The 21,501-nt window shown below is 36.5% G+C and overlaps 1 protein-coding gene across 5 annotated transcripts in view; it reads left to right on the forward strand.

The window, feature by feature from the left end:
* The window catches only part of LOC109084617 (interleukin-1 receptor accessory protein-like 1-B), a 186,505-nt gene that overhangs the window by 64,797 nt on the left and 100,207 nt on the right, over positions 1 to 21,501 (forward strand). For all 5 annotated transcript variants that reach the window (XM_042766717.1, XM_042766719.1, XM_042766720.1 and 2 more), the window contains exons 4-5: positions 17,507 to 17,693; positions 18,689 to 18,842. In XM_042766717.1, the coding sequence (XP_042622651.1) occupies positions 17,507 to 17,693; positions 18,689 to 18,842 (341 nt within the window). The remainder of the gene's footprint in view (positions 1 to 17,506; positions 17,694 to 18,688; positions 18,843 to 21,501) is intronic.

Genomic DNA, 21,501 nt, shown 5'->3' on the forward strand with positions numbered 1-21,501 from the left:
GTCTTAAACTGATTAGAATGTTTCTCTCTGCCAGGGTACAGATATTGAGAAGCTTTAGCTTTTGGTATGTTATTATGTATTATTCTGTTCAAAAAGGTTTTATTTTTTATTTATTTTAATTTTTTATTTTTTAAAAAAAATTCAGTTGTGTTGCTCCTGCCACCTACTGGACACATTGACAGTTTCACACCAGTTAATATCAGGAAGAAGTGGCTGCTAGAGGCACATCTCTGAAATCTATAGATCAGGCGCCATATTGATCAAGTCTTCACAATGCCACATACTGTATAATGGGTCTAGATCAGTGGTTGCCAACATTTTTTCAGGGGGTCCCTATTTTAACATTCAAATTTTATAATGACCCCCATTAAAAAAATAAAATAAAATAAATAATAATAATCTAAATCATTTGTTAAGTTTGTAAAAAATGCAACAACTGCATAGACATTAAAATAATGGCATGAACAATGATGGCCGGATTATAAAATGAACAAAAATGTCTACTTACATGTATTACATATTAAAATAAAGTTTTGACAAAAAAAAAAGCTTTAAAATGATAAACTTTACATTTCAGAATAAAAATAGATATGAGTCAAAATGATAAATGATTGTAGGTAATTCTAGATTCCTTATCTGAGTTTTTTTAAATGTACATTGGCTTATTTTCCATCAACCAGGTAAAATTTATTACTGTGCATAAAAAATATTTTTGCATTGGTTTGAACCAAAACAGCAGACAGGCTGTATGAGGATGTAACTCCACTGTCTGACAGCAGGTGGCTCTGATGGACCAGCAGAAATAGAGCCGTTTCCCTGGAAACCACTGTAAACAAAGCAGCACTGAGCTTGTAAACACTGCATAATTAGGCAGTATATGGAGGGCAGATGAAAGAAAATGTCATCCAAACTTTTCTCAAGTTCCCTTCAGAGATACGGTCATATAATTTGTTCATATTTTAATTAATATGACTTCCTTTCACTGTCTTCCGGCATATTTTCACACAAAACTAAACCAACGCTGCATGCTGTGCCTGTGTGAGACTGTTACTAGCTCTGCTTAATGTTGGACAGTGTTTATGTGTTTTTCAAATCTAGTTTTAATGATCATTTAAAATATTAAATGGCAGTACTGACCATCAGGGATTTAATCTTAGTTTATCATCAAAGCTAGAGTGAGTTTGGCAACCCCTGTAAATCTTTAGTGACCTCTAGTGAGGGCTGGGAACCAGATCAGCGGTTCTCAATTCCAGTCCTCGCACCCCCTGCTCTGCACATTTTGTATGTCTCTCTTATTGCTTTAGACGTTTGTTCTATTCGAACGTAAGTGCCCTGCGAAGTGGACATCACAGGATATCCCCTGCTCAGGGAGTAGGGATCAATGAACACTGTGTAGGGACCATGTCAATGAGAACACAGTTCATGCACGGAGCTCACTTCTAACGAACTGATTATCTGAATCAGGTGTGTTCACAAAGAGAGACGTGCAAAATATGCAGAGCTGAGGACTGCCACTGCGAGTGGTTCTCACCACATCCTGGAGGGAATTGATCACAAGGTTTTCTGTCGAGATGTTTCATCAGCTCAACACCCACAATCTTAACATTCATACATACCACAATCTCAAAATTAACCATTATACCTAGACCTACCTACCCCTCCATATCACTAGTCCTGTCAGATATTTTAAAGGGTTAGTTCAGAGACTTTTCTGTCCCTCCATTGAGATGAGAGCTGTATGTACGGTATACTGTCCACGTCCAGAAAGGTAATAAAAAAACATCTTCAAAGTAGTCCATGTGACATCAGACGGTCCGTTAAAATTTTATTGAAGCATCGAAAATACATTTTGGTCCAAAAATAACAAAAATTACGACTTTATTCAGCATTTTCTTCTCTTCCGGGTCTGTTGTGTGAACTGCAAGAGTGTGTCTGCCTCCCGAACAATGTTAGGTAGGTTATTCCAGAGTTTAGGCGCTAAATATGAGAAGGATCTGCCGCCCGCAGTTGACTTTGATATTCTAGGTATTATCAAATTGCCAGAGTTTTGAGAACGCAGCAGACGTGGAGGACTGTAATGTAACAAGAGCTCATTCAAATACTGAGATGTTAAACCATTCAGGGCTTTATAAGTAATAAGCAAGATTTTAAAATCTATACGATGTTTGATAGGGAGCCAGTGCAGTGTTGACAGGACCGGGCTAATATGATCATACTTCCTGGTTCTAGTAAGAACTCTAGCTGCTGCATTTTGGACCAGCTGGAGTTTGTTTACTAAGCGTGCAGAACAACCACCCAATAAAGCATTACAATAATCTAACCTTGAGGTCATAAACACATGGATAAATATTTCTGCATTTAACATTGAGAGCATAGGCCGTAATTTAGATATATTTTTGAGATGGAAAAATGCAGTTTTACAAATGCTAGAAACGTGGCTTTCTAAGGAAAGGTTGCTATCAAATAGCACGCCTAGGTTCCTAACTGATGACGAAGAATTGACAGACCAGCCATCAAGTCTTAGACAGTGTTCTAGGTTAATAAATGCAGAGCTTTTAGATCCTATAATTAACACCTCTGTTTTTTTCAGAATTTAGCAGTAAGAAATTACTCGTCATCCATTTATATCGACTATGAATGACAGCAAATGACAGCTATGTAATCAGTTAACATTAACTAGCCAGTCGCTAGCAAATCAAACAGCCTACCTGCATTGCTTCATACCCACTCTGACAACGTAATGATAATCGGATTTATAATCACGTTGATGTTTGTTGATTTGGACATCTCTCCACATTTCAGGCAGCTAATCCAATTGTAGTAACAGGGGTTATTCCTAAATTAGCTGGCTCCGGTAAAGTTGTATAATTCATCGAAGAACTGTTCTGTATGAAAGTTATACAGAACGCAGTCTGTCCACAGTCATACTCCATATGACTACCAGACCATGCAAATAACAAATTCTTAATTGATAAGCAATCATTCGTTTTGCACAAATCACCGTTTCATTTGTTTAAACATTCGAGGAAGGCTTTATGACCAAGGAGAATCCTCTGCCACCTGGTCGCTCCCGGTTCACTGCGAGCGTGACTCGCGCTGACTGCAATTCCCTTTTCACCTCCGCATTTTGATTTTGGCAAATCAGTTTGGGTGAATGCAAACAACGTGATTATCATGAGCACAACATCCAGCTAGGTGATAAAACATGCAATCTACCTGAGGGATGATGTGTGCACTTTGGATGGGTTAAATGCAGAGCACGAATCCCGAGTTTGGGTCACCATACTTGGCTGTATGTCATGTCATTATTTTCCTTTATGGCATAGTTATATTGTTAGGAAAAGTTTAAATTGTGTGAATTTTAACTACTTGGTCTGTAATTAATTACTTTTTAAATAAAATGAGCAAAACACTCTTTGTGATGAAAGGAGCATTGTGATAAGACGATCTTGAGTCTTACTACGGAGTAAATGAAACTATTAAAGTTATTAAAAACAATCAACGTAGTAAGAAACACAAGAAAGCTAGATGAACTTGTTTTTTATCTGATTTAGTTTGTAGATACTGCACTTTGCTTTTGCAATAGTGTTTTAGTTGTGTATGGTCATCCAAAGACAGAGTGCAGTATCTGCATTTTGGTGGTCAAAGGTCACATCAGTGGTCATGGTTTTTATCTATAAAAAATTTCATCCTAAAAAGGCTTTAAATTAATGCATTGCCACTAATCTACCCAAAACATGTTTGACTGGCTGATGTAAAAACATTGCATCGCAAAACAAGGCATTTTTTTCTCAGTGTCAGTGTTTGCAAAGTTACTGCACTTTGCCTTTGTAGAGCAGAAATGTTTATGTCACATGAATTGAACATTAGAATTGTTAATAAAGTTGAAAAGTCAGAAACGAGCATAAGAAAAATAAGATGTTGGGTGTTCATTGGTTTATGTGACAGGCCAGACTCTGGTCGCTGAAGGGATTGTGGGACGTGGTGATGTAGAGAGAAAAACGTCTAACTTCACGTTAATGGAAGGGTATTGGCTGAATTCAGGCCGGAGAGGCATTATGGGTAAACAGTGGCTGTGTTGGGCTCCAGCAGTATACAATTAATCAGCCAGCCTCTGCGCTGCGACACATGAGTTATGCGTCTGTCCGAATCGTGTCTCGTCCACTCCCAGCAGAGTCTGACCTTCCTCTGGCTCATAAATAATACAGCGCTCATAAAATACTGATATAAAGAAACGCTGTAGTGAACCACGACAGGCCACAGCGCATCCTCAGACAGACGTCACTCCAGGGACAGCGCTTCTGACTCTGCAGCTGCTTCTGAAGCCGTATTTCATTCACATTTCCCCCAGAATGCTCAGTTCCATCCATTATAGTCAAAGAAATGAACTGGATGCTGCATTACTGATGTGAATGTGGCTGAAATGCATCTGGCTTTTTGACATCCTGCAGAATGTCTGTTTGAAACTACAGTGCTTTGTGTTAGATGTTAGATCTTGATAGGAGCGACTTGCTGTGAGTAACTGTCACCATCTCTTGTCTTTTATTTCATAATGTGTTGCTCATTTCTGTGCTAGTGTACTAGTGTGTGAACTTTTAGCAGGGGTTACACTGTGTACCACTGATCTTTACACACATCAACATGCAGCGTCAGTCTGTACAGCACCTGTCAAAAATTTGGAAACATTACAATTTGTTAATGCTTTCAGTGAAGTCTCTCAAGGCTGCATTTTCTTGATCAAATATACAGTAAAAACAATTATTATTGGTTCCTATTATTATCAAGGTTAATAATAGTTTTTATGCAAATATTTTGTGGATTTCTTTTTTTTAGGATTCTTTGAATGAATGGAAAGTTCAAAATAACAGAATTAAATTGAAATAGAAATCTTTTGTAACATTATAAATGTCTTTACTTTACTTGTCACTTTTGATCAATTTAATGTATATTTGCTATGCTAAGTAAAAGCATTAAGCAAAACACATACCCAAAGTATTTGAATGGTAGTGTATCACGGTTTCCACAAAAAATATTGTGCAGCACAACTGTTTTCAACATTGATAATAATCAGAAATGTTTCTTGAGGACCAAATCAGCATATTAAGAATGATTTCTGAAGATCATGTGACACTGAAGTCTGGAGTAAAGATGCTGAAAAATCACAGAAATAAATGACAGTTTAACAGATATTTACATAGAAAACAGCTGTTTAAATTGTAATAATATTTCAGTGTTTTTACTGTATTTTTGAGCACATAACTGCAGCCTTGGTGAGCAGAAGAGACTTGTTTGACAGATATTAAAAATCATAATGTTTCCAAACTTTTTACAAGACAGCAGTCTTGCTCCTCGTACAGTCTGATTGGCCATTTCTTGTGTCAGATTTCACTCCATTTTCATGTTCTGAATCTCTGTACGACCCGCAGGTGTTCAGAGGGAATTACGGCCCGTGTTTAATGATTTAACCAATGCAAGCTTCCCTGTTCACACAGAACAGCTGCCTACATCCACTAATTAAACGTGAGAAAGTCTCCTCCAAGGTCCTTAATGCTTCCAACAATGAATCAAACATGATCATACATTTAGTCAAGATGCCATTAATTATAAGCTGACCCAATTTTTTGTGGATTCACTGATATTATTACCTTATGCTAATAGGAAAGAAAAATCAAAAGTGAGATCCATTTAACATCTCAGATATTTCTCCTGATAACAATAATGATAAAATGTATGTTGATGTCATATATTAATATCTTCAATAAAATATGCCTATTTTCCGATGTTTCTCTTTCTTTTTGGCATTATCGCCTATGTAGACACATTACATGATGGTAAGTTTAATTTCCTTAATTATAACAATTCTAACAATAGCGTTGTTTTTAAACTTGTAGTCAAGCTATAACGTATTTGATATTTATCGTTTATGACTAAAATCATGCTTTGATAATCATACTGAATATTATCCAGATTTAGTTTTTGATAAAAATTAGATTTTTTCTCACCTTTTTGCTCAAAATTATGCTTTTTTTGTGAAACCTACCTATCTTCAAGTGTTGATAAAAAAAAGAATGCTTTAAGCTAGAATAAAACATTTTTTTTTTTTTTGTTTAAAAGTAGAGGCTTTGATCTTCATTTTAGGTGTATTGCTTATTCAAATATTCATACAGCAAAATATACTGGAGGCCATTAAATTTTAATGAAAATAATCAAAATCGCTAGCGGTGGCTGGCAACTTTTTAAAAAAATGCTGGCGGAGAAAGAGTCAAGAATTTATAATGCTATATCTCAGCTTAATTAAACATAATTATATCATATAGATCAGTGGTTCTAACACTGCACATTTTGCCTCTCTCCTTTGTCTGACACACCCATTCCAGGTCTTGGAGTCTCTACTAATGAGCTGATTATCTGAATCAGGTGTTTATGATTAAGGAGACATTGAAAACCTGCATGCAGTGCTACGTTTTGTCTTTTTTCTGTTTAACTTTTATTAAACTGCAGATCAAAATAGAAAAGGCATATACCCTAAATTAGGATAAATTATATTGGAACACATCTCCAAAATAATCACATACACAGATGCACATTGCCATTACAGTAGTCAGCTCCGAATAACAGGCAAATAAAATACAAACTGAGGTTACAAAAGTGATTCAGTCAAGATCAGTGAGGGACATTAATGACTGGCAGCAGCGGCTGCTGTCAATGCACAGATCCAATACACCCTTGTTTTCTTTCTTAAGTCTTTATGTTCACTTAAGACAAAATACTGACTGTATTTATCGGATATGTTGATATAATTCTGAGTGTATTTGTCCATTCAAATGTGTAAAAATGCGAGAAAGAGAGCTCAGTCCAGTGTTCATGTGTACAGTATAAGAGGTGGATTTTGTGCGTGTGCTTTGTGTGTTTGTGCGAAGCAAAGAAAACTGTGTGCGAGTGCAGAAGCAACTTCTAGTTTATCTTCTTGCAGTTGAATTTTTTGAAATCACAATAAATGCGCATACAGAATTTGAGAAGCAGAATCAAAATATAATTTCATAATAAGTAATTTGATTCCTGACCTTACACATCTGATCTGATTTCCGGAACTGGAATAGCTTTTCATTCCCAACCCTGCTACTAAATTATTCCATTCTTGCATGAAAAAAGACATATGGTGACAATGGGGCTATGTAAAATATTTTTTTGCAACTTAATAGGTTTATCATTTGTATTTTTTTTCCTGATAATGTCAATAATCGTCTGTTACCTGACTGCTGACATAGACATCGCGATACTTATGAGACATAAGATATACCATAATATCATCATATCGCCCATCCCTAATCTCAACAACTTTACAAAGTGTGCATCAAGTCAAGTACTTCAAATATACTAAATAAAGGGGGGGAGGATCATAAATTCAGAGTTAAAGGCTATATTGAGAGAGAAATTATGCCGTTTCAATAATATGAAAAAATAATAATGTACCGGATGCCTTAATCAAAACTGATCTACAGATCAGTATAAGTCATTATAATAGGGAGCTTTCTTGGCTTATGACTCAGTCTTGATTATTAAATGACTAATTTGATTATTAATACATATTATATGGAAGAAATGTTTGAGCTCATATTGAGGCATTTGACTTGGTGCACACTTTGTAAAGTTATTGAGATCACTTCTGAAATTAAGAGGAGACAAATGTGAGAGATCCAGAGTCTCTAGCTAAGGAGAAATATCTGAACACACCGTGTGATGTTGTTGAGATCTCTTCTAAAGCTTTAAAGGAGACCATTGTGAGAGTGTTAGAGTTTTTGTCTCAGGAGACAAATTTGAAAAGCAGAAGCAAAAGTTTCCATTCAATCTCAAGGTAACCTCAATTCTGTCTAGGAGAAATATTTGAAATGGTCAAGAGATCTATTTTTTATTTTATTTTTCTTCCCTCTGGTTAGCTTCGATGTCATTTATCTACACCATTTCAATCAAAGACAATACATGCATTGTCATATTTTAAGTTGTTTTATGTAGACAGTGTTTTATTGCACAGTGATTTAACAGAGAAAACCATAACCTACAGTAGGTGGCCAACCAGAATGTGCTTTACCACAACTTATCAACAAAACGCATAAATAGCTCATTACCACAAATAGCCGTCAGCTATAGTATTGTAGGCCTAGATAAAATATGAGCACCTATCATGGAATTTTGAAATTTACCTTTCATGTAGTGTGTAACATAGATCTAAGTGAACAAAAACATCCTGCAAAGTTTGAAATATGACAGTGCACCGTATATAAAGTTATTGTCTTTCAAAGTAAGAGTCGACTCTGAGTCATTTTTAGAATCGTTAGAAGACCGAAGCTTTTTCTCTGACTAGATGACGTCAACTGTTATTTGAATACGATACGCCCACTTATTGCGCTCCAAGACGCCAGTGAAAACTAGAAATGTGGCGACGAGACGCTGTTTCTGAAGTGCGACTCAAAAGCAAACTTTTTCATCTGCCCAAGGATGAGCATTTGAAGACTAAGTGGCTACAATTCATATATACAACTGTACCACAGAAGTATAGTCCTTATGCTTTGTTCACGCCATTTTGAAGACGATTGCCATTACCAACTTATATGCAATCAAACTTGGATTCGCGAGCCGGCTGATATTGAAGGAAGGTTCAGTTCCAAGTGTATTTGCATCAGCTTCCTCCTCCGTATCACAACCTGTAAGTGTTATTAATAATTGTTGCTTTTACGTTTTATGTAGCATCTTAATAATAAAGGTTTGTTGTGTAAGCACCGTTTAGCTTCTAGGCTGCTTCAATGACAACTGTATTGAGATATGTGAATTGTTTGTCGTTGTGTTGTCTGATCAGTATTTTAAAGTTGCAAATGGTTTCTGTGTAGTTGTAGCCCGTGTTAAATAACTATTACTATGTTAATTTTTTTATATATGCTTTCTATCTTTTCAAAGTACATATAATGTGTTTCCAGGTAAAGCACGATATTACTGTCTTACTGAAGTAGTTCTAAAAATTCGCAGTGAACCTAAGAATATGTCGATTATTGTAGACTGACGTCGTTCTAATTACTTTGTTTAATAATAAAGAATGTAGTGTAGCACACAGACTTTATAATAATTGTGAAACTGCTGTTTATTGTGCTGCACTGGCAGTTACAGGGTTAATGCGGGAGAGATGAGTGATTTCGGCTGGTGCTCCTGTGAGCGTCTTTTGTCTGTCGTTCTTCAAACATTACAGTAGACACATTTTGGTTTACAAACTATATTGTTTAATCAGTTAGTCACGTTAGCACTCGGCTAACATATCCACCTAGTGTTCACAGTTTAGCAGCTAAACTTTAGCTGTGGGCACGATTCGCTTGCATAAGTGTTTTTGTATATTATGTAGAACATTATAAGAACGGATTGATTATATTATTGTTTTATGTAAAGGTACTTAGTCAATGGTAGCGCTGGCTAACTGGCTCAAGGACTCATCTCTGTGCCAATCACAACAAGTTTGGCCAGCTGACCAATCAGAGCAGAGTAGGCTTGAGGAAGGGAGGGGCTTGCTCCGAACTTGCTTGGAACGAATCGTTTCCTAATCATTGGCAAATGACTCTAATATTAAATGTATATTCTGAGAAAATTACAATGTTTTCTGATCTTAGATGCATTTAAACCTTTTTAATGTAACCCCAAAAAAAAAATATCATATTCACTGATGCAAATTTAGTACTTATTAAAAGTGCATTTTTACAAATAGCCGTCAGCTATAGTATTGTAGGCCTAGATAAAATATTTCATATTCACTGATGCAAATTTAGTACTTATGAAGATATGTGCATTTCTCATTTAGAACAAATTCAAGCAGGATAAATGTCAAGTCTATGAGCCTGTGCTTATATTTACGCTAAGTATTACACCATATTTTAGATTTGAAACATTTAACAGGTGTGCAGCATTATTTATATAATATAAATAATGTGTTATTTTACCTTAAAGAAATGGTGGTTTACTTTGCATCGGAGCATTACAAGCTGTAGCCTATTTCAGGCTAGGCTGGATACATGGATTCTAAATGTCAATATTCTTACATTACTTAACATTTGTAACAAATACATTTTTAATTTATACATTAAAATTCCTTTAATAAAACAGCATGCATTTTTATCATGCACATACTTTGATATTCGTTACTTGTCCTTTATTTTGACAAAGAACTACATGGGGAAAAGATATCTGCTCACTAATTAGGAAATCGTTGCGTAATGAATTCTTTCCTTTATTTTAGTACAACGTGAGGCACTGTATAATTTTGCTCCCATTATTTAGGCCTAACTAAAACAAGAAATGGATAAATTTAACTTGGCATGATTTAGCTAAATTTTTGAAACTGAAAAGAAGGGATGGATTAATAAAAGGTCCTCACATTTAAACTCAAGTTCTCTAATTTTAATCATGCTGATGACTGATAGCCTACTGTGTAGGTCTACAGTATATACTGCTGTAATCTGTTTTAGGCTTTCTGTGTCATAATCAACAAGAACATTGCGGAGATTCAGCCCAGTGCGGACTGAAGGTGCTTAGGGGTTACATCATTTATTCTTATTTGTCTATTTTTTCTTCATTACAAATGTTGTTTGTTTATTTTGTATCATTGCATTTAAAAAATAATTCACTTTTTATGCATATGCAAAATGTGAAACTGCAATCTTCTTCGCAGTCTATAGCATTTTATAATTATTGTACAATTTTACTTAACCTGCTTCATATCTTTATTATTTAATGCATAAGCAATTTATATATATATATAAAAGAATATAAGAGTAATTAAAACATGTTTATGACTGTGACAAGAACACTAATGATCAACGAATAGGAGCAGCAGATCATTTTAAAATGTCTAATATCCTTCAATTTACAGGTTATAACTGCACCTGTCTCGGATGTAGACTTGTGAAGATTTATTTTAATGCAGATCCCATACTGTAGCGTTAACCTAAAATAAATGTGCTCTATTACAATTCATATTAAGTGTTTTTGTGGAAAAGTATTAATGCACATGCATGACAGGGAGGCACCCGCGTGATCACTTGAATTGTTTCCTGATAATGAAATAACGAAACACTGGGGTGCCTCACGTACATGAAACATTTTTACTTTTAAAGTAACCATTTCAAAATGAAAGCAAATAATCCCTGATTATATAATTTGAATGAAGGTTGCATTTCTCTCTAAACAGGCTACTAGACATCTTTGTTAACCTGTTAACCAGACCCCCCATTATGGGACTCACAGCTGAAAGTGCCCTACCTAATTTAAAATTGCAACAGTTCCTTACTTATGTTTGTTACACACATAATTTTGTGTGTGTATATACACACACACACACACATGGATTAAAAGCTAAATGTTTTCATTTTGGTTCGTTCTTGGTAAAAAATAAAATAAATAAAAAAAAAAAAAACACCTTTCAGAACCAAATAAACATTAAAAACAAATCAAATTCATCAATACACCGCTTTAAACAAAACAGATTGTGTCAAAGCAACTGAACAACATTAATTAGGAAAACAGTGTGTCAATAATGCAAAATGACATCATTAAAATTCAGTGATGTCATCATCCAGCTCAGTTAAGTTTAAATAGTATCTTTGCAATCATTTGCAATCAAGTCAACAATATCACTGTAAATGAGCCATAGGCGACAGCGGCAAGGAACCAAAACTCCATCGGTGACAGAATGGAGAAAAAACCTTAACCTTGGGATAAACCAGGCTCAGTCGGGGGCCAGTATATAAAAGTACTTATTTTACTTAAAAACCATTTTATTATCAGTATTATTATTATTATTAATATAATTATTATTTAAAATAATAATAATTATTATTTAAACACGTTTTAATTAGTACAAAGGACACATAATTTTCGGTATGTCATGGGCTCTGTATACGGGAATAAATGTGTTAAAAAAAGGCCAAATAACGAATAGGTATGTGTGACCTGCTGAAATACATCAGCGAATTATTAAATGTAAGTTTCAAGCCTTTCATAATTTGTGGCATTAATGTGAGTGCCAAATGTCCCACTTGAAAAAGTCACATTGTGCAGAGGACTCATCTGCTTCCTGTGGCCTTGTCCCCCTTGACAAGGCCTTTACTGGGGATCTGTCTCTGGGGCTCATCTAGTTGTCCTGGTCTCTGCCGACTTTCAGGGCTGTCGAGGTCATCTCTAGGTGCTGATCCACCATCTGGACTGGATACATACTGGATCCGGGTGACTGCAGTGACCATCTGATCTGGATACAGACTGGATCTGGTGGCTATGTTGACCTCAGAATAAAACATTTTTACAGAACTCCAAATAACCATCTAACATGTGATTTCCATAACCTGACTCTTTATGGCAACCAGAATTAAATTATGAACTGAGGCCCATCTTTTCTAGGTTAGCAAGCTTACAATAATCAACTAAAACCTCTCTATAAAGCAATGACTATCACTTTGCACATGAAGGAGAAAAATAAAATAAAATAAAAATACAAAAAATACTATATAAAAAAAGGAACATGTTACCAATTTACTAACATATTCATAATCGTTACCAACTTAACAAAAATATCTATTACCAATATTTAACAAATCTCCATCAACAAAAGAAATCTAAACACCATCGAGCAATAGGTGTCGCTGCTCCATCAAGACCCTTGAGATACTTTTCAGCATCTTCCAGAGATTCAAACAAGTCTTTCTGACCCTTGTAAGTGACTCAATGCTGGGTTGATCAGGAAAGTTCCATCGCCTTTAATTTCACTAAACTGAGAAGGAGTAGACAAATTTATGCAATGAGAATAATGGCCCACATGCTTTTTCACAACTGAGTTCACAACATGAACATTAAAAACAATAGTATTGTGGTCAGAGAAGGAGACATCGTCTTTGTTCAGACTCCAACACAATACACTGTAACTCAAATGATTAATAACTCCCAACAGAAAGAGTTCATATGTTATCAAATTATTTAAAAACCATGGCATCCCCACTGCTCTTGCCAGTACATCGTGGTGTACTAATAAAACCACAATCCAGCGGACAGAGTTCCTCAAAAACTGACAACTGACAACCAGCACTGGCCCATGTCTCTGACAGAAAAAGGATACACAAGTTGTGCAAAAAAGTCATTTAAAATGAAATTCTTGTTACACACGGACCTAGCATTAACTAGAGCCATGTTGAGATGAGTCAGTGATGCCAGATTCCGATCCTATCAAACAAAGTTCAGTTGGCGAAGATTTAAACATTCCACTCTTCTCCGGCGAAGTCGTAAACGCGGCAACGCGGAGGAATAAGTAGTTGAATCACCAAAGACCGGGTAAACTGGAGGATGAAAAGCATATCTGTAATCCCAAGAGCGTTGCGCCAAGTTATGCTCCTCCAAGCCTATTGCATTCAGAGAATACTGAGTCGAAGATTGTATGGTGGAAGCAATTGCCGTCTAATTCTGACCCAAACACTGCCACGACCTCTCTTCCTGCGGCGCTTCCGTAGAGGAGGAACGCAGCAAGGTAACCGGTGAGCGCATTCTGGCGTGGGTTCATTGAAAGAGGATTGAGAGTGTGAGTAGAGAACAGGACAGCTTCCCAGGCAACCAGCTTCCATACCACGTTTGATGTTGAATAGGGCTTGGTGATCGTAGGTCAGCACTGTGTCTGCATGATACCTGTGTAATACCACCCAAAGTGCGAACAATACAAATACCAAACGAACAGGTACGGGATTGAAACACACATAGTACACTGGCACCATCTTGCAAGATGTGAGCACACTCACGCCTTAAAGAGAGCAGCCCGGAGAATGAAGCACAGCTGGAAGAAAACAAAACTAGAGGTATCTCATATTGTATAGAAGGAAAGTACTTCCACTTCTAGAAGATCTCTAAAAGCTCTTTACTTTTCATCTCTTTTAGAAGAAAACACATTTATTCAATGCAGTGGCTAAATTAACAACAAAAAAAAAAGCATCAACAGGTGCAGACATTCGCCAACAGCACATTAGTAATGACTTTATGACCTTCTTTACTTCCAAGATTGATACTATTAGACCAGTAATTTCATGGTTAACGGCAAATTTATGTATTTTATTATGTCAGGTTCTCAGGTAAACTCTGAGGGGATTTACGTTTACATTTATGCATTTGGCAGGTGCTTTTATACAAAGAAATGAACACTGTGTTAAAAACTAATTTTTATCAGTTCAAGCCACAAGTCAGAGTCAAGTTTGGAGTCTTTAAGCTGGAGTCAGAGACGAGTCTGGAGTCATTTCATTGATTGTTGCAAATATATTCTCATCTTTAAAAATCATATTTACAGGGTTGTATTTTAAAGACAAAATATGTTCCAGGGATACTACTAGGACTCTAGCTCAACTTGTCTTCTTCTGCCTGTATACAGTGTCAGTCCAAGATACTAAAATACATAAATACTGCTCTTGGTATGTGTTCACTGTGTGTGTGTGTGTTCACTACTCACTGCTATGTGTGTGTATGTGCACTTGGATGGGTTAAATGCAGAGCACATATTTCGAGTATGGGACACCATACTTGTGTCACTTGTGTCATACTACATGTCACGTCACTTTAACTTTTCACTTTCAAATATATGTAAAATTATAAATTTTACATATATTTGATATTCATATTTAAAATCATCTGTAACACCATGATGTAGCCACTAGATGCTAATTAATAAAATTCTAGATGTAATTAATCACAAATTAATCACACATTAATTTTGTTCAGATGACAAAAAGTTTGGGATTTCCTGCATTATATGTAAATAAGAAATAATGCAAATATGTGCATTTTAATGTTTCTGAAAGACAAAAACCTTCCAAAGACACAGTAATACATGGTTAAATAAGTGATAAAGAGTGATAACTCAAATAGAAATTAATGTTCATCAGAAGTTGATGCAATATTGAAACACATCTTGAATCCAGTGGATGTGTGTCTTCCTGACTAGTGATCGATCTCTGTGTGAATGTCCACATGACTTTCTGTGTGAATGACTTTCTGAATGGACTGACTATTATGTGAATAATGTGTAATCATTAGAGCTGCCCCCGACTAAAGATTTTTATTGTGAGTGCACACAAATAAACGTAAAGCACCACATCACACCGGCAGTAGTAATGATTATGAATATGTCAGGATAATACCAAGCCTTTAGTTGCCTTCATAGTCTAATAAGTGCTCAAGCACATGCATAAAGCTTGCCACATCACATCGGCAGTAGTAACGATTATGAATATGTCAGGGAAAAAGAGTAAGGCAGCTCTAATGATTACATATTATTCGCATAATAGTCAGTCCATTCAGAAAGTCTGTTAGTTCCCGTGTTCCTGTGGCTCAGTGGTAGGGCATTGTGTTAGCAGCGCAAAAGGTTGTGGGTTCAATTACCAGGGAACACACATACTGGTAAAACAATGTAAGATGGATAAAAACATCTGCTAAATGCATAAATGTAAATGTGAGGAGACTGCATTAACATTTTAATAATACATTGATAAACTAGTGCTTTTTTGTTTTCGGTTTAAAGTTTTTGACTCTAGTAAAGAATAAAAAATACCATAATATGTTTGCATATATTTAAGAAACATGCTAAGTTAACATGTTTATCTGAAAAACAATGCTACAGTCAGTTATTCTCCTTTGAAAATGTGCGTTCCGGGTCGGAATGCTGGTCTCAGTTTTAATTTGTGAAACCCACCTACTGGCAGTTTACCCAATTGTATTTCGGCACCCCGGGTTGCCAGTTAGCGGAAAACACAGGGTATTTCATTTCATTCATCGTCAAGTGCACTTCTTCTTGTTGGTGTCAATCTGGCAACCTGTGAGTGCATCAAGTCTGAGGAGTAGGGGCCGGGTGAAAAAACCCTCTCTAATATTTTGAATTTGGACTGCAATACCTAGTTCAACCACTATCCTGTATACAGCACCTTTAAGAGATGAAGGACGTTAGCGACACTGACTTGTCGTCTCCGCATTTTTTCATATGGATTAGGCCTACATAATCTGAGAATATTAAATTTCCATTTGATTTGTTTCATTTGAAAGTAGACATTTTGCTCTCTATAGATATGTTTTCATGATGTTTCACACTCAAGTGCACGTGCACACAAATAAACGAATACACATAAAAAAAAATAAAGATATAATACTTTTAAATGTAATTTTGATTGTGAGTGCACACAAATAAACGTATAGTCTTTACAGATTTGAAAGATGTATTACTCTTATCTGTATGACCAAAAATTATGGAGTAGCTTATTTTAAGAGCAAGTGAGCGCACCGGCGCCTCCATCTGCAGTGAGCGCTGCTGTTCAGATTCCACACTCCGCACAGACACACTTGAACAGTGCACATTCCTCTAGGTTAACATTAGATTAAGCGGACATGTAAAGTTGCTAATACTTACATATTTCAGATGATAAGCCTTATTTGATGTTGAGGAATGATAGGGGAGTGTTTTTTATGTCTGGCCCGATGTACTGAATTACCACATAGACTAGCCATTACTGATCTGTCCATCACGATTTTTCTGCGACTAATAAAATTTTGGTCGACAAATCCTCTTCTGGTCAACCAATGGTTAGTCGACTATTAGGGGGCAGCCCTAGTAATCATGTAATTACTAAAAAAGTGAGTGTCTTCTGATTATGAGTATTTTAAAATGTAATTTGATCTAATTACTAAGTATTTAATTTTTGGAATCTGATTACGTAACCCAAATTACATGTAATTAAATGGCCTCCGGATGAGATCCGCCGGCTGTAGACTGACCACATTCTTCTTTCATTACTCATTGTTACTCACTGTATTTGTAGATTCTGGTTTTGCCCACCTGTGTTTTGATGTCCTGTATATAAACGAGAGCTGCGTTTAGTGTTACAGGAAAACAGTGTTGAATTATTTCACTAGGGAATCAAACTGCAGGCTAATTATTAGACTCCTGTTTTAAAACTGGAGCTGGGTATCACATGTTGTGGAGGGATGTTAATCTTTAGTTTTCATTCTGTCGTTCTCTTCACTCGTTCACTGTTCTTTGAGTCAGCACTTTCTGTCCTTCCTTCTCTCCGTTCTGCATTGTGTTGTTTCTTCTGTTCAGGGAGTTATTTTCCAATAAATTCAATTGTGGCAGTAAGAGGCGTCCGCTAAGAGCGCCACTCTAACAAAGCTGAAAAATGGCCTGCTGGCTCTCTGCTCTCATTTCTGCTGATCTGAGATCTCCTGAGCTCAAGACAAGCAAAGAAACAACTGCTGAGAATGATGTGAAAACACAGAGACCCTTTTAACAGAGCGTTTACAGACTCGTTTCAGCAGTAAACCTTGTCGTAATTTGATCGTGAGATTCCTCTCTCCCACTGATCGCAATGAAAGAACGTACATTTGAAAGCCTTTTCCAGCATAAATGAAATGCCTGTTTCTGTGTAGCTTGTTGACGGTGTTGGTTTGGTGTGTTTTGCAGGAACTCCACGTACTGTATGAAAGTGTCGATGTCGCTCACGGTGTCCGAGAACAACACGGGTCTCTGCTACAACTCCAAGATGAGGTACTTTGAGAAGGCCGAGCTGAGTAAGAGCAAAGACATCCTCTGTCCTGACATAGACGACTACATACAGACCGGAAAAGAGCCAGAGATTACATGGTACAAGGTACGATCACATGCTGTATTCACCATTGTGCAGACAGTGTAATACCATTCAGTTTGATTCCATGCCATCATCTTCATCTCACCAAAAACAGACTCATGCAGTTTGTGTTCAAAATTAAAAATAGAAGCAGTAAGGCAGAAATTGACTTTATATCAAGCAAAGACGATGATATGGAAAGTTTTGTGAATGGATCAGTTTCTGCCACCCAAAAGAGAGGTGAAATTGGACTGCGACTAATCTAGATTGAGCGTCAAATTAAACATCTGCCACTCTTTCTGGCCTAACTTAATCAAAGATAGATCATGGCTGTGGACATTTGTGCAGGAAACATAACTGGATTTAGTTATCATCAATGTGAACATCCTCATTTGGTGTAGTTCAATATACGAGTTAAAACTGAAAGATAAAACAAATACACGGCATGAGCAACAAATGACTCATTTGATCCTGTTCTTTACTGGTTGATATCAGTCTTTATGCTGTGGCTTTATATAAATTGAGCTAGTCTAGCAAAGAGGTTTCATTTACAACACTTTTTCTTCTTCTAAAACTTTTTAATATTTTGTAGTGCTTTTTCTCATCATATGTAAGCAGTGTGTTTTAATTAAAATGGTTGAATTGTGTCTGCGCTATCATTGACGATTAGAAAACCCTTCATCTTTGAACATTTATTTCTTTTCTGAGATTCACACTGGTTAACTTCAGCACAGTTCGTGCATCATCTTCTTATGGTTTGCTGCCTTGATAATGAACTCATCTGCTCATCGACATGGAAATTAATAAGTGCTCAATAAATGACTGACAGGTGTTGCCAAGGCAACAATTTACAGATGAAACTCTAGCTGTTGTCAAAACACTGTCAAGTATGAAATCCGTAGTGCTGTAGTCTGTTGACAGCACTGAAAGCCGCCCACCTGAAGGCGATTTATTAATGTGTCATTCCAATGAAATGTGTTTGCAGCCAAATTAAACTGCCGATCTGTTTATGGATGTAGGAATGCCGGCCGAAACAGTGGAGACAGAGCATCGTCAGGAAGGTGGATGTGCTCTCCATCAAAGACGTGCGGGAAGATGACATCGGGAATTACACCTGCGAATTACAGTTTGGGAGTTTTGTGGTGAGGAGGACCACTGAGCTGTCTGTCACAGGTAAGATGAGCTCCTCTAAGCCAGGTGTGTCCGGTCTGCCTGTTTCCTGAATAGTTTAGCTTCATCCCTCACTAAACAGCTCAACCAGAGTCCAGGTCTTCAGGATCTCTAGAAACTCCCAGGCAGGTGTTGCTGCTAAACTCTGTAGGAATGAGGCCATCCGGGAGCTGAGTTTGTCATGTCCTCTGGTTTAAATCTGATCTGTAGTTAGTGTTGTGTTTTTGGTGGATTTGGTGGATCTGAGACTCCTGAGAAAATTCAAGGTTTCCCCTGGAATCCTGAAAACTTTCTATATCAACTCAGTGCATTTCATCGTGGTATGGAAACAGCTCAGCCCAGGATCTCAGCTGAGCACATCTCCAGAACATCTCTCCCCCCTCTGCAAGACATCCACACCAGGAGATGTAAATCTAGGGCTGTTAAGATCCTCAAAGACTCCACCCACCCTGGAAACCTACTGTTTAATCTGCTACAGTCAGGCAGACGCTTCCGCAGTTTGATGGCAAAAACGGAGAGGCTCAGAAGGAGTTTCTTCCCTCATGCTATCAGACTATTAAATATGGACATTAAACACACTGCACTTTAGAGACTCTGGTAGTGTAGGGTTACCCAATAACTCTTGCACACTGCACTTTTTTGAGATAACCTAGTTATGAAACTCATCCTCACTGTACATTGTTTACATCTCTGCACATCATCTGAGTAGCATTTTCTTTGTAGCATCTCTGAACATCATCTGCGTAGTAGTCTAATATATTGTGTATATTTCATTATTTGTATTTAATCTTCTTATTTTTTTCTTCTTCTTATTATTTTTTCGTATATTTCATTATTTGTATTTAATTTTCTCTTATTTTTTTGCACAGTCTAAAAAGAGTATGCCAGACCTACATTTCACTGCTTGTTGTATGCCATATAACTTGTACGTGACAAATAAAATCTTGAATCTTGAATCTTGAATCTTGGATTGTGTGTGTGTTAGGGTCAACAGCAGAGGGCAGCATGAGGCCCGTCTGTAAACGCTGCCACGACCTTCATTTAGATGTTAAACTGCACAGGAGATACTCATGCACAGCTGGAAACGCGTTCCGAGCATCAGCTTGGCTGTTCTTCAAAAGTCCATGGACAGTGTCTATGAGAGGAGGATGCGTTTCTCTCATTTTGATACGCGTCACACCTCGGTCCTGATGTTTAGGCTTTAGAAAGTGGTTGAACAGAATTCAGAACTGAAGAATCAATTCACTTTCAGTTCATGCGTGTGAATTTGAATTGAAGTGGCATGCAGGAAGTTGAATTGTAATTGTAATACAGAGTAATTCAGCACAGGTAATGCATTCTGGGAAATGGAGTGATTTTCCAGCATAAACCATTGAAGTTCATTTATTCAATATGTTAAAATGCATCTAAATTGCAATTTTGCATTATGTTTGCTATTTCAAATGTCTTAAAGATTAAATATCTGTCTGAGTCTGTCTGTGATGGGCAGCCTGTGTTCCTGCAGTTCTGCTAGACTCACACATGTACTTACACACACACAAACACACACACACACACACACACACACACACACACACACACACACACACACACACACACACAGTTTTAAGTTGCTTTAGTGGCATGACAGATTTTTTGCATTTATATTGCTAATTCAAATTGCGGTTCAAACAGTGCAAAATGAGAATAGTGCAGAACATAAACATAAATTAAGGATTGTGTAATTGACTAAGAAATGTAGTCTGGATGACAGTAAAAAATTAAATTCAATTATAAGTAGAGTAAATAAAAGTCATTCTTATAATGCAATGATAAGAGAGAGTCATAATAAATAGTGCTGGAGACACAGACTGGAGTCGATGCTCGCAGTGTCTCCGATTGTGACAGACGAACACACATCATTACAGCAGGTGTGTTTGATTAGGGCTGGAGAGGTCCTGATGTTGTGTCTCTATACTCTCTGCCTGCTCGAGATTCTGTGTTTTATCAGAGTGCTGATAGTGTGTCAAAGTGTTTTTAGGGTCTGATACCATTGACCTTTACTTTATTTGTTTGAGTTTCCAAATGAGTGATGTAATTGTTGGTCAGTGTTGTTGTGGTGTGATGATGTTATAGTAGATATTAGAGAAGACACTGATTTCTTTGCTCAGTTCTTGAAATTGCAGGGCTTCATCTCTTTCTTTCTCAACAAACAGTAAGGCACATATTCTTCTTTTTTATATGTATATTCAATGTTGGGGAAAGTTACTTTTAAAATGAATGCATTATGATATTGCATTACTCTCAAAAAAGTAACTAATTGCATTTTAAATAAAAAATTTAGTAATACTCTTCTACTTTTCAACATCTCTGCTACGTTTGCTTATCTGATATAAAAATAAATAAAAAAATTTATAAACAATATAAAAAAGTTATATTTTTACACACCAAAAGTGAAATGAATGAGCCTCAGGCTGAAGGAAGTAATTTTTGCTTATTCTTTTGGTTGAATTGGATCATTGAAGGTCAGCTGCAACAATATTGGTTAACAAAATGGGATAAAAAACCCAAACATAAAGGATATTTGTGCTGTTTAACATATTGAATTATTGCAGGTTTGCGTCATATTCTGAGTTTGCATTTCTCTTTTTATTGATTTTGAGGAATACTGAATCTGTTTTTG

The sequence above is a fragment of the Cyprinus carpio genome, chromosome A11 (assembly GCF_018340385.1).
Source record: "Cyprinus carpio isolate SPL01 chromosome A11, ASM1834038v1, whole genome shotgun sequence".
Classification (NCBI taxonomy): Eukaryota; Metazoa; Chordata; class Actinopteri; order Cypriniformes; family Cyprinidae; genus Cyprinus; species Cyprinus carpio.